The sequence below is a fragment of the Thalia democratica genome, chromosome 2, assembly GCF_965202585.1.
Source record: "Thalia democratica chromosome 2, ktThaDemo2.hap1.1, whole genome shotgun sequence".
In the NCBI taxonomy this organism is placed as follows: Eukaryota; Metazoa; Chordata; class Thaliacea; order Salpida; family Salpidae; genus Thalia; species Thalia democratica.
The window spans coordinates 67549930-67566662 of NC_139166.1; the positions used below are offsets into that span (position 1 = coordinate 67549930).

The window sequence follows — 16733 nt, forward strand, 5'->3', positions numbered from 1 at the left end:
CTGAGTGAAAAATTAATAACTTAATTCTGAGTTTTTACCCTCAAAAAAAAGTTTTTATTAAGTTCATTTTTAGTTGAAAAAACTAAAGGAAGGGAAATTTTTTGCTTTGATTATCTCATTTCAGTTCAACTGTAAATAAAATATTTACAGGCACAAAACTTATGTTTGTTTTCTTTTACAATGACATACTTTTTGATTAAATTCTTTTTGATTTCAGTTTCTTGAACTATAATATAAACAAATAATAAAATTATTAAAATAAATTATTGCAAGAGCAAAAAGTTAATATTTAATGATAAAATAAGTAGGAACTTTTATGATATTCAAAATAGCAACTTGAGAAATGTATGGTCATATATGAAAAAAAAAAAATTCTTCAAACTTAAGCTGAAAAATGTAAGACAAAAGAATTTGTCATACCATATCATTTGATCATCAGACCATTATTGGTAGATTGAAACAGGTTTCCTTCTTTTTAGGACTCATCAAATACCTGGTGTTTTATTTTCAATACTTAAACTTTTATAATTTTTTCTGTTTAACAAATTATGTTTTTGCAGAATTGTAAAACGTGATACTAAAAAACTATAAAAATGGCTGAAGCGGTGAGTTAAAATAAAATGCTAATTATTATAAATTTTTTAGTTAATTTCATACTTATAGTTAATGAATTTGTTTTAATCAACTAAGTATATAAGGAATTCTTGATATAGACTAAAGTATTGCAAATAAACATGTTGTTAAATATATACAGCTACATAAATATAAATATTTTATTATTTATTATATAAAAGAATTTTCAAACAACTATTACATGATGTTTACTCTATTTATACAGAGTTAGTTTTTAATACTAATAATATTCTGTAATACCTATGACTTTTAATAAAAAATTATCAACATTAAATAAGAAAAAATATTTTTTTTTCTAAAATTCAATTTGAAAAATCTTATCCATTTTTAATTTAATATACTGGAATCAAAACTGTATGTTTTTTTATTATTATTTATAAACTGTAAATTAACAACGAAATACTATAAAAACAGCGTTGATTTAAAAAAACCCAGTAGTAAATCAGTATATAAAACTAAAAAACAAAAAGAATATAGTTAATTGTTTTAGCAAAAATATTTATGTTTTTTTTCTTTTTTCAAATAACCAAAATTTTCTTTCAATAGCATGAATATACATACAAACTGTTTTTTACAATTTAAAAGCCACTAGTTTTTGACAATTTTATGTTTATACTTTTTTTAAAATAAAATTAATGTTTGATTATGTACTTGTTTTTCAAAGTTTATAGCTTTGTAAAGTTAGATAAACAGTAACAAAAATAAAAAATAAATAAATTGTATAAGACTTGAAATACTTTTGTCAAATTTTCTAAAGGCTCAGTTAGAGTAACTAAAAACTGCTTCAATTAATTAAATTAAAATAAAATCAAAAACAAGTTGAGTACTTTTAAAAACTTGACATCATATAATAAATAAAAATTATGTAAATTTTTAAAGACTCCAGCAGAACAACCACAACAAGAGGAAGTAAAGAAAATCATCAGGGAGGAAGGTGAAGAGGAACTTTTCAGGATGTTGGTTTTATTAACAAACTAATTTGTACTATGCATTTGAAGATAACTGTATAATTTTGAAAAAACGATCAAGTTGATTTGAACTAGTAGTTATTTAAAAAAATTTAAAACACAAGCTATTTAACTACTCTATTAGAATTTAATTGCGTGTACAATACTGATGGTCATTTTATGAAATTTTTCTAGCTGTAATTTATTTATTTCTAAATTAAAGCTATATATCTCCAAATTATAATAACCTATAACTTCTTATTAAAAGTATTAAAAATTAAAAAAAAAATGTTTCGATTATTTTCAGTTATTTGAAAAACTTGATGAAGAAATTAACTTTAAATAAAAAAATATCCGTATTTTACATTTATAAAATGTAGTTTTTTAATCTTTCAATCACAGCTGTATTGTCAGTAAATATGTTAAATTGCACTTTGATGTCATAAATGCAGTAATATAAATGCTATTTAATCTCATAGGGGGGCTTAAGATATTTATTATTTAAAATAGTGGCTTATTTGTAGTTGTATATGTAAGACAATAATTTATAATTTCTTGTTTTTATTTAAAACATATTTATGGCATAGCATTTTCTACTTTTAGTTTTACTTAAAAAAAAAATAATGAGTACAGGCAGAATAAAAATAGAGTTTTACATACTTAAACATGTACTAGAATTAAGCACAACAGCATAAGCAAGTTTCTAAGTTGTTTTTTAGGCTTGCAAAGTTTTATTATTTAAGCAATGATAAGTACTTGATTATACTAATTAACTAAATTATATGATTTTTGAAAAATATGTTTTATGCCTTTAATTGAAGCAATCCACTCATTTTAAAATATTTAATACAATATAATCATTTTACAATTGCAAGATTGTGAAATACGATTACTGCAAAATGTTTTTTTAAATCAATTTTTCTCCCACGGGAATGCAAAACTGTGCATTTAAGTTATTTCTCTTGACGTTTTTATATATTAAAGTCCCATTATTTATTCATCTACAGGCGCGCAAACTGTACAAATGGATAAATTTTTAATTATTTTATTTATTGTTTATTAAAATTCTGTTTTTTATTCATCTACAGGCGCGCAAACTGTATAGATGGACAGAATTATACATTTAGTTAATTTTTCCCCCAACAATTTCAGAGTTGTAACTTATTATCAATCCACAGGAGGGCCAAATTATATCGTTGGGCCAAGGAGACGAACGAGTGGAAGGAAAGGGGGCTGGGCGACATCAAGATACTGAAGCATGAAGATAGTGGGAAGGTGAGGATTCTTATGAGGAGGGATCAGACGTTCAAAATTTGCTGCAACCACTATTGTTAGTTTGAATTAATTAACTTAATATCAAAATTTACTGCAATTAGTATTGTTAGTTTGAATTAATTTTTTAATAAAATGTTCTGTAGTCACTATTGTCAATTTATTGGAAATGATAATTTAAACTGCATTATGGGGATTTATTATGGGGATAATCATTACTGTTAGATATATATGTTAATATAGATATATTAATATATATATATATTAATGTTTTCATATTTATATTAATTCAACCACTACTGTTAGTTTTGTTGTTTTTTTAATCTAAGTATAATAAATTTGACTGTATAAGGAATCAGACTTTAATTTTTTTTTGCAATCATTACTGTTAGTTTGAATTTGTTTAAATGTTTTAAAAATTTGTTGTCATAGCTACTGTTAGATAAATTTAATTAGTGTTCTAACAAAATCTGCTGCAGTCATTACTCTTAGTAATTTAGATAACTTAATATTAAAATTTATTGCAACTAGTATTTTTAGTCTTGTTTGAGCTAGATAAAGTATCTTGTAATCACTATTGTCAGTTTTGTTTAAATTTGTTTATTATTATATCAACATTTGCTGCAACCACTATTGTTAGTTAAAATGTATTTCATGTTAAGATGTGTTTAATCATTACAGTTAGTTATTGATTAAATTTGTTACTTAGTTTTATTACCTTAAATATAATAAATTAAACTGTCTCATGGGGAGGGATCAGACACTCAAAATTTGTTGCAACCACTATTGTTAGTTTTTTTAATTAGTTTATTTTAATATTATTAAGACAAATATAAAAGTTTGTTGTAACTGTTATTATTAGTTACATATAATTAGTTATTATTATTATTATATTAAATATTTAAAATATGCTGCAAGTACTACTATTTTTTCGTGTTAAATCATATAAATTACATAAAAAATAAAGTATCTTGTAATTGTTGTTAGTTTTATTTAAATAAATTTAAATTTTTTTGTTTTATTTCAATCCTTGTTTCATCTATCTAGATAAATAAGTAAATTAAAACTGCAGTAGACATCTGACGTTTATGTTTCCTGGAATTACTAGTTTAGTTAAGTCAGTTTTGTTTGAAGTAATACACATATATTTTATTTAAAGAAATATCAAAACATGTTGTTATCATTTTTATCAGTTTTGTTTAATTATTTGTATTGGCATATGAGGATATGCGATGATACTAAGGAGATTTACTCAATTTTATTAGCCTTGGTTAAATTAGTTACTAAATGGACTAAAAAGGGACTAAAAAGTTATGCCTTCATAACTGTTATTGATTTTTTTATTGTTTTGCGTATTTATTAGTCTTTACTAGAGTCACTAGATTTAGATATTGAAGATCAATTGTAATCATTGTTGTTAGTCATGATTATTTATATATTTTTGGGTTTTAATTTTTCATATGTTTAAAACTTTTATTGCTTTTTTTAATAGTTTAAGTTTAATTAGTTGTTCAAGTTAAAGGCCAGAATTTCAAAACTTGTATATATTTATTTAAACAATACTTGAACTTGTGAATTTTTACTTATTTAAATTCTGAGTGTGTTGCAACTGCTAGTGTTAATAATACTTCCTACTTAAGTTACTTTGAGATTTTATTATAAAAACAAAATCTTATAACAACTTCACTCAAAGTACATAAATTTTGTTAGTACTTGAAATTAAACTAAGTAATAAACATGTATAAAGTAAAAAAAAACAATATGTTTTCTTAAATACTTTTAGCTAACTTAAACTTTCAGTGTTTGATATTGTTTTAAGTAAAATATTTGTCTAACTAATATAAATTGGAAAGTTTTATTAACATCAATGATAAAAGTGAATTTTAAAAAGCTCTCAATTTAAGTTATTTATTTTTTTAATTGTTCACCTTATTTTGTTAGCTATTGTAGTTTGATGTTCGAATACATTTGTTAAAAACATCTACTTAATTGCTAGTAACATTTTTACAACATCCAATGTTGGGGAAAATAAATTAGCTAATTATTTTGCATACACTTGAGACTTAATTTAGCGATTTATTGATTATTTTCACTCACTATTTTATTTGTTATTTTGTACCTTCTACATTATTTTGTTCAGTGAAGCAAAGCTTGAAAGTTTATTGTCAGAAGATAATATCTCATTAATAATTAATTCGAAACATATGTAGTTTGTACGGTTCTTTTATAAGTTGACATTCTATTTATTTATTTATTTTTTTAAAACATTTTAATAACAAGCTTTAAAAAAAATATTTCAATAAACTAATATACAATCAGTTGTAATATAACACATATTAATTTTTTAGTTTATAAGAACTATGAATGTATTATCCATTTTTTTATGCAGAAAGTAATCAACAAGAGTGTACTTTATATATTGTATTAGTTACTATAATCAAAAGTAAAAAATAATTAAAATAAATGCACACTAAATTAGTTTTCTTGAGTCTTAAAAGTTTTTATTTCTAACTTTAAAGATAGTTTTTAATTTTTTTATTAAATAGATATTATTCACGTCACGAATAATTGATACGTAATTTAATAGAAAATAAGTGTTTATTCTTTAGAATTTTTTTCCCTTTTGAAAGCTTGTGATGTATTCATCCAAACTTATAATACTTGAAATCTGGTTAAATATTTTTTGTAGCATTATTGTGTAAATTTTTTTAAATCACCCAAATAAATTATAGATGTTTTTTACTTGAAATAATATTTTATACCGTAAAAAAGTTTTGTTCATAAATAGCAAGCTTCTTAAACTGTTATACTTTAAATTAAAACTAATGAGTATATCATTTTTAGTTCTTCGTTTAAATAAAGCTTAACTATTAAAAACATATATTAGGTTGCAAGTTTAATTTATGAACATCAAAATTTCTCAACCTAGATTTTCCCCTATAAATTGATACATATAAAAAACTAATATTCTCTTTAAACAGTGAGCCCAAAACGAAACTGTTTGATCACAATGGTAACGACAAAGCTTAGTTGTGGACTAAAAATTAATAATTTTTAAAATAGAGTGAGATTTTAAATATATAAATATCTGTAATACAATAAAATATTTACAGTGGACCCAAAGATGGAACTTTCTGACCACAATGGCAACGAGAAAGCTTGGCTTTGGACAGCATTCAATGATCTTTCTGATGATGGCATGGATTTGACTGTGAAAGAAGAATTGTTTGCTATCAGATTCAAAACTGCTGAATGTTTGTTTTTTATAAATAAAATAAATTATTTGTTTTATTTATTTATTTTGAATTCAAAATTGCTGAAAGTATGTTCAATAAATATTTAAAATAAGTAAAACTGTTTGCAATCAGATTTAAGACTGCTGAAAATTATGTTTAAAAAAAAGTTGTAACGTAAATTTAAAGTTACCGCCCAATGTTTCATTTTTGCTTCTAACAAGTTTTATTTAGTCTTTGTTTGTTTTATAGTATTAGATGAATTAACAATAAACTTATCTTAAGTTTGGATGGTATTACTAATCTTGTATGTTTTAAAAATAAACATAAACTGATGCTAGTTAAAGTACAAGTAATTGCTTAGCTTAAAAAATGGCATTTATGTCCATAACTTAGAATTTAGTTATAACAATTAGCCATAAGTTAACTACAATAACTGCTTAGTTTAAAGTTAATAAAAATATAAACTTGTGGTTTCATTTTAATTTTACAGATTCCATGTTTAGTATCCTAAATATACCAAATACTATATTTTACTTTTACTACTACGAATAGCTTTTTTTATTTTCGATATTTTGCAATAAACAAAAGTTTCATTGATTCGTGTTAAATTTGGAACTAATGAAATATTTTTTTAATATTGTATTATTTTTTTACTATATATTGTAAAAGATGGTCACTATACTAAACAATTTACACATGACACAGATTTTTAAATGAAAAAAGTTTAGCTGTCAATTTTTTACCTTTGTACAATTGAAAGTTCATTGCATAATCTGTTGAGTTTATGATGTAACGTGTTTTTCAATTAAAACTAACCCTAACACTGTATAATGTTGTCGATATTTAACTTTAATATATTATCTAATTTGTATCCCAAACAATATTTTACCATAATGTGTTTATATTATAAGTTTTCATTTTTACAAAACAAATAAAGAGATCTCAACTACTAGAGGAGAAATAATATATTTATTCTTTCAAGACTTTGTTATGCAAACCAAGTTTCGGTCAAAGAGCTCGTAAGTGCTTAAATTAAAAATTTTATTCAAATTGATTTCTAATATTCTTAAAAATTTTTTTATTATATTTTAAGCACTGACGAGGTCTTTGACCGAAACTTAGTTTGCATAGTAAAGTCTTGAAAGAACAAATACGTTGTGTGACATGATTGTTTTTTAATTATATTTAACCCACCACAATTTTCTTTGACTGTGTTTTACAATATTACAATAAATTTAATTGTTTTTGTATTAATAATAATACAATCAATTGAATTTAACATTTTCTCACAGTTGCACAAAAGTTCCAAGAGAAATTCAACGAGGGCAGAGAACTCAACAAAGTTGTCATGGCAGGTTAATAATTTATCATTTTATTTATCATTACATGTTTATTATCAACTTATAGGTTAAAGTATCATGTGTTTTTCACTTAAGTTTATTAAATTTATTTATTATTTAATTAAAAATATTATTAAAATGTAGAATATATACCTAGCATGTGGCAGGTTAAAAAAAAACTTTTATATCTTTTGAAACATGTTTTGAATCAGTTTATTAGTTTAGTTTGTTATTTAAACTACTTATTTGGATTCCAGGGTCCAGACCATAATAAAATAATAAGGTAAAGAGCTGTAGTATTAGATATAGATATAATAAGGTAATAGTGAAGTTCCAGTTAAGTTTTTGAATTATTTTTTCTTACTTATTTCTTCACTACTAACTTTAGTTCCCTATAAATTTATAACTAATTATAAAGAGATAAGTTAAAATTTACTTATGAGTCTTTTTTGTCAAACTAGATCAATATTATTTTTAATGAGAATTCAATTAATGAGGAGTGATGTATTAATTTTTCAAACACTTGTTTTAAGCTGTTCAAACTTTTAATTCAATACCTTGAACATAATTTACCTTATTTTCTAGCATTGCTTTTTTTATAACTTTTTATGTTATCACTTATTAATTTACTCTGTACAGAAATTCTAATTCTATTTTAGGCATAAACTAGTTTTCATTGTGGTAGAATAACGTTTGGTTAAACAAATCCTTACTACTCATTGATCCTAGCTGTATAATATGTTGTATGTTTACTCAAAAATACACATTGTTATTAGCATTAGTTGACATTTCCTTATAACCTCGTGGCCAAATATAAATATTTTCAAAGCTGATCAATGTTATCTAAAGTTTTTCAAGTTTTTCTTCATCTAAAGCAGGGGTTCCTTAACTTTTTTTGCAAATGGTCCACTTAAAAGAAATTATAAAAGCCATGACCCCCTTCAACAAGATTACTCAAAAACTACCATAAAAAACACCTAAGCCTTTTTTAATGCTCTTCATCTGCTTCTCGAGAATATCTAGTGTTAGTTTCAAATTGTTACCTCAGGCCCCATGTGGCCCTTTACCGCTCATGGCCCCCCTCTTACCCCTTTGCTGCTCGTGGCCCCCTGAGTATCTGCCATGGCCTTATTTGGAAAACGTTGATCTAAAGGTTGTAAAGCAGGGTTTGAAACTCATTATCTTAAACTCCAAAACTTCAGAAAATTAAAAAATGATCGCCTCGACACATTACAAACCCAAAAATATTTAAAGTAGGTTTTGAAATTTTTTTATAAAAATTTATCCAAATATACCCTTCCAGCTCCTTTACAAATACCCTTCGCCTCCTTACTTTCTAAGATATGCCTTACTAAGTCGGGGTATATGGCCGACTATGTGAAACCCAGTTGTAAAGCTTATACTTTTTCACTTAATTATAGTTTTCAACGCATGATAGTATTAATCATTAAAAAAGAAAAGAAAACAAATCAAACAGAAACAAGAGAAGGTGATTGAGATTTAAAAAAATAAAAACCTATAAACATCAAATATAAATTTAACAACATAAGTATATAAATTTTTCAACACAGAAGCGAGGGAGAGGGTTATTGAGAAACTGAACAACTTGAAAGTGGTTGATGAGAACGGTGCTGATGTGGAAGGTGAAGACGATAAAGAGGCGAATGGAGAAGAAAGCAAAGAGGAGGCACCCGAGGAAAAAGGTAACAACTTGAAATTAATTAAATACAAATATTTTGAGTTTGATAAAATTTTTTGAACTAATCAAGGTTTGTTTAGTTAAGTTTTGAGAACTAAAAATTAAAAATATTAGATAAAAAACGTACGGTTCAATAATAAAGTACTTAGCTTCGAAATAAAACAATATATTATAGTATACGACGAAAAAGGTAAAAAGTTTTAATTAATCAAATTCAAATAATTTGAATTAATATAAAATTTTAACATTCAAAAATTAAAACATTTAATTTTGTAAAAACTAGCTGGTTTAAAAAGAATAAAAGCAAATATTTAGGATAAAGTTTAGACAAGTTAATTCTTCTAGTGTTGTGTTGTTATAAAATAACTCTTTTGTTAATTTAAACAATTTTTTTACTTAACAATATTTTTTTATTTAAACCTTCTGGTATTTATATTTTTAATAAACAACATTAATTAATGAAAATGTTATTTGTAAAACTAAGTTTCACACTTAAAGGATCTTCAGTTACAATTTAAAGCTTATTCAAATAGAAGTTATTTCTATTTGAATAAGATTTATATTTTGTTTTTATTTTTTTAATTTTTTTAAATTAAAGTTATTGCTATTTGAATAAGTTTTAATTGTAACTGAAGACCCCTTGAAGGGTGAAACTTAGTTTTACAAATAACATTTTCATTAATTAATGTTGTATACTTGTCTCCTTATTTCAAATAAGTTAAGAACTATTTTCGTTCAATTTAGAACCTCAAATATAAATCTATATTTTTAATACTTAAACTATATATTCTTCTAGCTGAAGACCAGAAGGAAGCATCCGAAGAGAAACCCGAATCTCCGGAAGTTGCCAAGGAATCTCCTGAGGTTGCCAAGGAAACGGGTTCCGGGGAGCAAGCCGGTGAATCCCCTAAAGTAGAAGCTGCTGCAGAACCCAAAAAGGAGGAGTCCAGGGTAGACTCGCCCGAAAAATAAAACTAATCACTTCAAAAGTTTTACTAGTAAATTTTAAGTTCTTTTTGAGATTTTTATTGGAGAAACATTCGGAAAATTAAAGTTGTGAACTACCTTAAAAATGACCGTCTAAATTAATTATTTTTGATATAAATTTAAAATATTTTTTTTAATGTTTTACGTTCCGTTTAAACTAGTTCAATTTGTGCGTAGGACTGAAGAAAAAATATTCCTTGTTTTAAGTTGTTTTGTAAATAAAATGATAAAAATCTACGATTGTTTTATTGTAATGAAGTGTTTTTTCACAGCTTTGCTGGTCATAGTGATCTTCACGGTGTGCACAAAATTTGATTTGGTGTGCACAAAATTTGATTTGGGGGTGCATAAAATTAATTATGAAACTCACAGTAGATATTTGTGAAAAAGTTCTCACACAAATTTGAGGGGAAATTTTTAAATTTACGCCAGGTATTACTTTTTTAAGGATTTTTGCAAAGTTTTGAGATTGGGTGCTAAATTTTTAAAACTCTAGGTATGAAGAGATGTGTAAATCACTGGCTAAAGCGTAAGATTATCAAGCCAAAAGATTGAGAAATGCTTGAATAGATTATGAGTTATTTCTTAAATTATAATCAAGTTGTAAAGTTTTAAAATATGTATTTACTGGTAATATAAGTATTAAAGTATTTTTAAAATCAAAACTGATAGCAACTAAAGAGGTCTGATAGTAAAATGACAAAAGAAATAATATGCGTACAGATCTTTTTTATTGAATAATGCACCATGATAATAATAACTATTATTTTATTTTTACTGTGATAAGCCAAGTAGTGGCACTAGTGTAAGGATAAGCAACCGTTTTAAATAAAGGGCCGATTTTTATAGAAAAGTTGCTTACAAACCGCTAACATTTAAATAGGTGGTGTTAAAACAATTAAAAATACTATTTTTTATAATAAAAGGTAAGAGAATACAGCACAGTAATTACTAGCTTTAAAATAAGATGACAATTTTGTACTAGAAAAACTATTGTTTTTACTGCTTAAAAATAAACGCTTATATCTGAAAAAAAACGTCCGTGCAGAAAATCTTTGTTTGTCTAGCTTTTCTGTATTTTTTTACCTTAATATGTCTGTAAACTTGAATTTTGTGAAAGTAGTACTAGCATAAGTCCAGTATTAATTACACGATCAAATGAAGCTCTTTCAATCAATACGATTTTTTCAGCTATCTCTGCTTTTTCAAAAATGTGCACATTAAGAATTATAAGAACTTGAAACATTTTGTTATAAATTTATATAATAGTTCTTAACAAAATTCCAACAAATGGTTATTAATACAAAATTTTAGTATAGTAGTGTAACTAAGAGCTATTGTAAAGTAAATTTATTTTTTAGTGTGTATTGAAAATTTCAGAATTTTCCCCTTTTAACGCATGGAACGTTTTCAATAATTATTAGAATACAGGTTATAGAAAAAAACTGATATATATTCAAATTTTTTCTAGCTATGGAAATTGTGTATAGCTTTGAATTTATAGAATTCAAGTTTAATAAAATTTAATACTTTTCTAAATAAGTCAATATTATCCAAAAACTAAAATTTTTGTGTTTGACAAAAAAGTGTTGATTGATTTTAACTTTTTTTCATTGAGCACTTACGAAAAGACGTTAGAAACAGATTTATTAGTTAAGTCGACATATATTTTAAAGCTTATATAGACAGTTTTTTACAAAAAAAAAAGAACCTTTGTGTTTTAATCAAAATGTTTTACTTCTGGAGATTTATTTAAATAGTTTCTACAGCTATTAAAATCGTATCTACCTAACATTTACTTTTGTTTTATAAGTTTACATAAAAATTACAAACTCCTAAATCAAATTCAGCACAATTTAAGTTTATTATGTGTCGCAAAATTTAAAACATTTTAAAGTTTGTTTTTAAAACTCCATGAAAAATATTCTTAAAAAAAATCTTATCTTTACCTTATATAATGATATCTTTATATTGAAAACAAGTCGTATTTTTGTGAGCAGTTTATTAATAATTTCAGAGTCAAATATTTTTATTTATTTAATGCATGTCTTTTAACTATTATCAATGACTTCTATTGTTCAAAATTAACAATGGAAGACACATGAGTGGAGTGATGGGGCACAGAGTCTCCAGTTGAGGCAAAGTCTCATGCATGGAACCTTGTAGTGGATGTTGATTCTGTGGGTACAGCAGTAGTTGACAATGATTCTTGGGTCCCAGTAAAGATGGAAGTAGTCGTATTTGTCGAGGACCTTTTGGACCTTTTCCATGACGCAAGCGCAGTAGTGAGTTCTCAAAGTCTTGATCAAATCATGTGGGTTGGTACCGAAAGCACTGTAGAAGAACTTGTCGAATTGGATCAAGTGACAACGGGCACGCTGCAAATGAAAATAAGTTTTAGAGTTTGTAATTAATCGTTAAGAAACTAGTATAATAATACTTACTTCCTTCAATCTTTGTTCAAGACAAGCACGAGTGTGATCACGTTTACCGTAAAGGCACTTAGTGAAGATTGAGACCTTTGATTTTCTTGAGACCATGCAAGCTTCCCATTTAGCCTTGACACTGTAGACCATTTGTTCGGAGCACAATTTCCATTGTTTGATGCGGGCGTCCCATTTTTGGTAGAGGCATTCGACTTGACGGTAGAGTTTGTCTTTTTGGAGACGGACCCAGACCTTAGCTTGTTCTCTGAGGAGATCATGGAATTGGTCGATTTGAGCTTGAGTTGGGGATCTGTGTTAAAATATTAGTAAAAATACTAAAACAACTAGTGTAGAGATAAATTTGAGTTAAGATTTAATGTAACAATCATATACCACTTAGTAACCAATTTTTTTTTAATAAAATTGTAAGAAATATTTTGAATGTGTTGTCTAAAATATCATATAAACAACAATGTTTTTAAAGGAGATACGACAGATTATGTGATTTTAATATATTATCAGTATAAGTTACCAACTTGTAGTATCTTGGGTACTTGCACAAGAGGATTTGTTCAAGACCAACCAAAGCTTTACTGCACCATTCATCGATTTGTCTGTGCCATTCAGTGTAAGCCAAGACGAGTTCTCTGTTGTAACCTTCGAATTTCTTGTTGATTTCGTCGATGTAGAATTGGTAAGGGAAGAGACCTCCAACAATTTGTTCTAAATATTTAAGTTGGTTACTTTAAACAAACATTAAATTTAGTTTTGACTCTTTTTATTTTTATTTATGGTTTTTTAAAATAACAAACATTAAATTTTAAAAATATTTATGCTTAGTTTCTTCTTTTTTACAATAATTTTACCTTTAGCACAGGTCTTGAGGTTTCTGTAACCGCAGTGGTTCCAGTCGGCCTTGAAAGCACTGACACCGCAAAGTCCGAATTTGGTTGATGGGGCACATGGCAAACGGACACTGGAAGAAGTTATTGTATTAGAAACATTAAAAAAAAATAAATATGTTTACAATGTAACAAATTTTACCATGATCTTCTGCGGTGCATTCTTGACAAACCGTAGCAGTTGCCTCTGAAGTAGACTTTGTAGAAACATCTGTAGTCGCATTCGATGGTGTAGACGGCTCTGTAGACTTCGTTGTAGAATCCTTGAACCAAAACTTGGTTGTAACGGACCATTTCTTCGCTCCAGTGAGTGATGACTTCTTCGAAGTTTTCTGGCATAGCTTTACCGGCTGTCAAAAAAAAAGTTAGATTATACTTGTAAGCAAGCATAATTATCTTATTTTATAAAATTTACCGTAAAGACAGGTGAAGATGTTTCTGACGAAAGCGATCTTTCTCAAACGAAGTTTTTCAAGAGCTTCCTTGTAGCAAGCGATCATTCTGTCGGCTTTTTTGTACAATCTGTCGTGGAAACAGGTGACACGGGTCTTACGGGTGGCAAGAGCTTGTCTGAATCTGTAGTTTTTATTGGTTTTAGTAACATTTTGTTTATTTTAATACAATCAACTGATGTAAAATACTCACTGAGCAATGATTTGGTTGTGGAAGTGTTCGATTCTGAGCATGAATGAGTGAATTTGGTTGATGTAGCGGCCTTCGGCTTGTTTCTTGAGAGATTCAAGTTCAGCTTTGTAAGCACCGACTCTTTGTTCGTACATGTTCATGGTGTAAGCTTGGTAAGCACGACGGAAGTATTCTCTGAAGATTTCAACGTAGTATTTGTTGACTTCGCAGACTTGTTTTTTCCATTGTTGCATTTGAGCGAAGAGGTCCAATTGGATCTTGGCTCTGGCTTCGGTGAGCTTTTCGACCATTTCGTTGACACGAGTATCGGCTTGGTCCTCTGAGATAATAATATATTTTAAATGATGGTTATGTTAATCATATAGGTATAGATCGTTCATTATTTAAGTAAAAACAGCAAACAAATTAAACTTGCAGTATATAACTAAAAGTATTATTTTAAAAGAGGTTTGATCTGAATACTATTTAGTAACGCTGTTTAAAAATAAGAACCTTAATTTTGAAGTTTTATAAATCAAACGTTTTTATTAACACAGTTTGTTGCTATAACTTAAACTCTTAGTTTAAATGTAAACCTATTTAATTAAACATTTAGTCTATTATTATCTTGTGTGATTTTAAAAACAACATTTAAATTTCGTATAGCTTTAGAACTAACCGGCTTCACAACCCTTTGGAATAAAGCATTTTGGGAATTCAACAAGGATGTCTCTGTAGTAAGCACCGGTACACCAAGCGTGGTTGAAGTGAATTCTGTAGCAGTAGTAGCTGTTTCTGGGCAACACATGGAAGTTGTGAGCGCACCAGTAATCGTATGATGGGCAGCTAAAAGTAGCGGCTTGGGCAGCCTGTAAATTAAGTTTATATTTAAAGTAGCTAGCAGTAAGTTTCTACAGTTAGACAACTAAATATCAAAAAAAATACAAATATTATTATTTTACCTTTTATTTGAATTTATTAACTAAAAACATTATCCTATTCAAAAGTGATACAGTAAAAAAAAGTTAACAATAAGATTTAAAACATAAGCTATCATTAGTTAAATTTGAAATTCTAATTAAAATCAGCTAAAATGTTACACTCTAAATGCTTTGTTTGAACATATAGTTTAAACTTACAACAATGCATGCCAAGAAGGCAACGACGAATTTCATTTTTATTGATTGTCTGTATACCAAACACTCAATATCAATGTGTACTGTTAGTTAAAAATCTAACCCATTTATACGACTCTTATAGCAACAAATTACTTGTACAAACAAGTTTAATTGCATGAAAAACTATACTTGAACATTAAGTTAAAACAACATACTCAAGTGGTTTATTATTTCAATTTGTTTAAAAGCTTGTTTCAATGATACTGATTGGTATATAATTTATTAAAGTGTGTTTTATTCGTTGATAGTTGATGTTTAAAAAAAAACTTTTATGTAATATAGTACTTATTGGTCATTAAGTAGTTTGTTTTTACATTTCTAATTTGATGGATCATAATTACTCAATCTATCTAATATAATGAATAAATAGATAAATTACTTTTACTGCTTGTCTATTTTCTATTCATTTTAAACTAAAAACAAAAATTTCTTATTGTGGAAAATAGCTTTAATTAAAAATTTTTTTTGATATTTAATTTTATTTAAGCTTAAATTTTAATACTTCTATAGAATCTATTTATTTTTTTTTCAACTAAGTTTGTTAATTTATATTATAAGGTCGTAGATAAATGCTGTTACAAATTGATTTTATCAACAAAGTGTGTTTAGATGTAATCTTTTTAAAGAAACACATTTTTTTATAACCTAAGTTGCAAAAACTGTTTTTATTTTAAAGCTAAATAAAACTCTACAAAAATTAAACCCATATGAGTAATATTTTGTAATTAAACTTGCTGCGAGTTAAAGTTATTAAGTTTATTATCTTTATCTAATGTTTATTTCAAACCAGCTTTTGTGTACTAAATTTATGATGTTTGTTCATTTTAGAATAGCTTATAACAGGTAATTTTTAAGTTACCAACTCTTTTTTGGAATAACAGACAGATAAAAAGTTTATTTTTAATTTACTCAAGTTTTTGAACATCATTTGTATTAATAAAAAGGAGTCTTTAAATTATCTTACATTATAAAAGTTTTTAACTAATAGCTTAAATAAGAAATATTATTTACAACTATAGCTTTCCTTAGCTACTATTTTGATTAACTTAATTTTTTTCATAAGTTAATAAAATAATAAACTAAAATATGACAAAAATCAAGTTAAGCTTTAAATTATATATGTGTTGAATAAAAATTAATAGTTTTAAAACTATTTAAAAAGTGATGTGAAAATTTTATTTATTTAACAAGTTATCTAGTAAACAAATTTAAGTTTTCAAACATGCTTATGTTTAGTTAAACTAATTTTCTTTTCATGAATTAAAACTCCAGAACAGGGGCCAGCAAACTGCGGTCCGCAAGCATGCAGATGTGACCCGGGATAATAAGTTTTTGAAACTTGCTAAATTCTTGAGCTTTATACTATATAACTGGGACACGTTCAAAATCCACCCGATCTAAATCCACCCAGTCAAATTCGAGAGCCGCTTACCGACTGAGGGTAAGGGTTAGGGGTAACAGTGATAGTGAAAAATAAGTTTGTAAAAAA

General features: G+C 26.3%; 2 protein-coding genes across 2 annotated transcripts; one reads left to right on the forward strand and one right to left on the reverse strand.

Moving 5' to 3' along the window:
* The first annotated feature begins 558 nt into the window (after positions 1–558).
* On the forward strand, positions 559–10343 carry LOC145829772 (ran-specific GTPase-activating protein-like). The gene is made up of 7 exons (XM_082937642.1): positions 559–605; positions 1513–1589; positions 2759–2910; positions 5966–6106; positions 7381–7443; positions 9000–9131; positions 9924–10343. Exons 1-7 carry the CDS (start codon positions 594–596, stop codon positions 10097–10099), a joined length of 753 nt encoding a protein of 250 aa, XP_082793768.1. The 5' UTR covers positions 559–593; the 3' UTR covers positions 10100–10343.
* A 1616-nt stretch (positions 10344–11959) lies between these two features.
* Positions 11960–15334, reverse strand: LOC145829173 (uncharacterized). The gene is made up of 9 exons (XM_082936896.1): positions 15206–15334; positions 14746–14935; positions 14088–14406; positions 13858–14018; positions 13585–13792; positions 13407–13516; positions 13077–13263; positions 12559–12850; positions 11960–12492 (listed from the first exon to the last, which is right to left on the reverse strand). The coding sequence occupies exons 1-9, from the start codon at positions 15239–15241 to the stop codon at positions 12199–12201; spliced, it is 1797 nt and encodes a 598-aa protein (XP_082793022.1). The 5' UTR covers positions 15242–15334; the 3' UTR covers positions 11960–12198.
* Positions 15335–16733: the final 1399 nt, after the last annotated feature.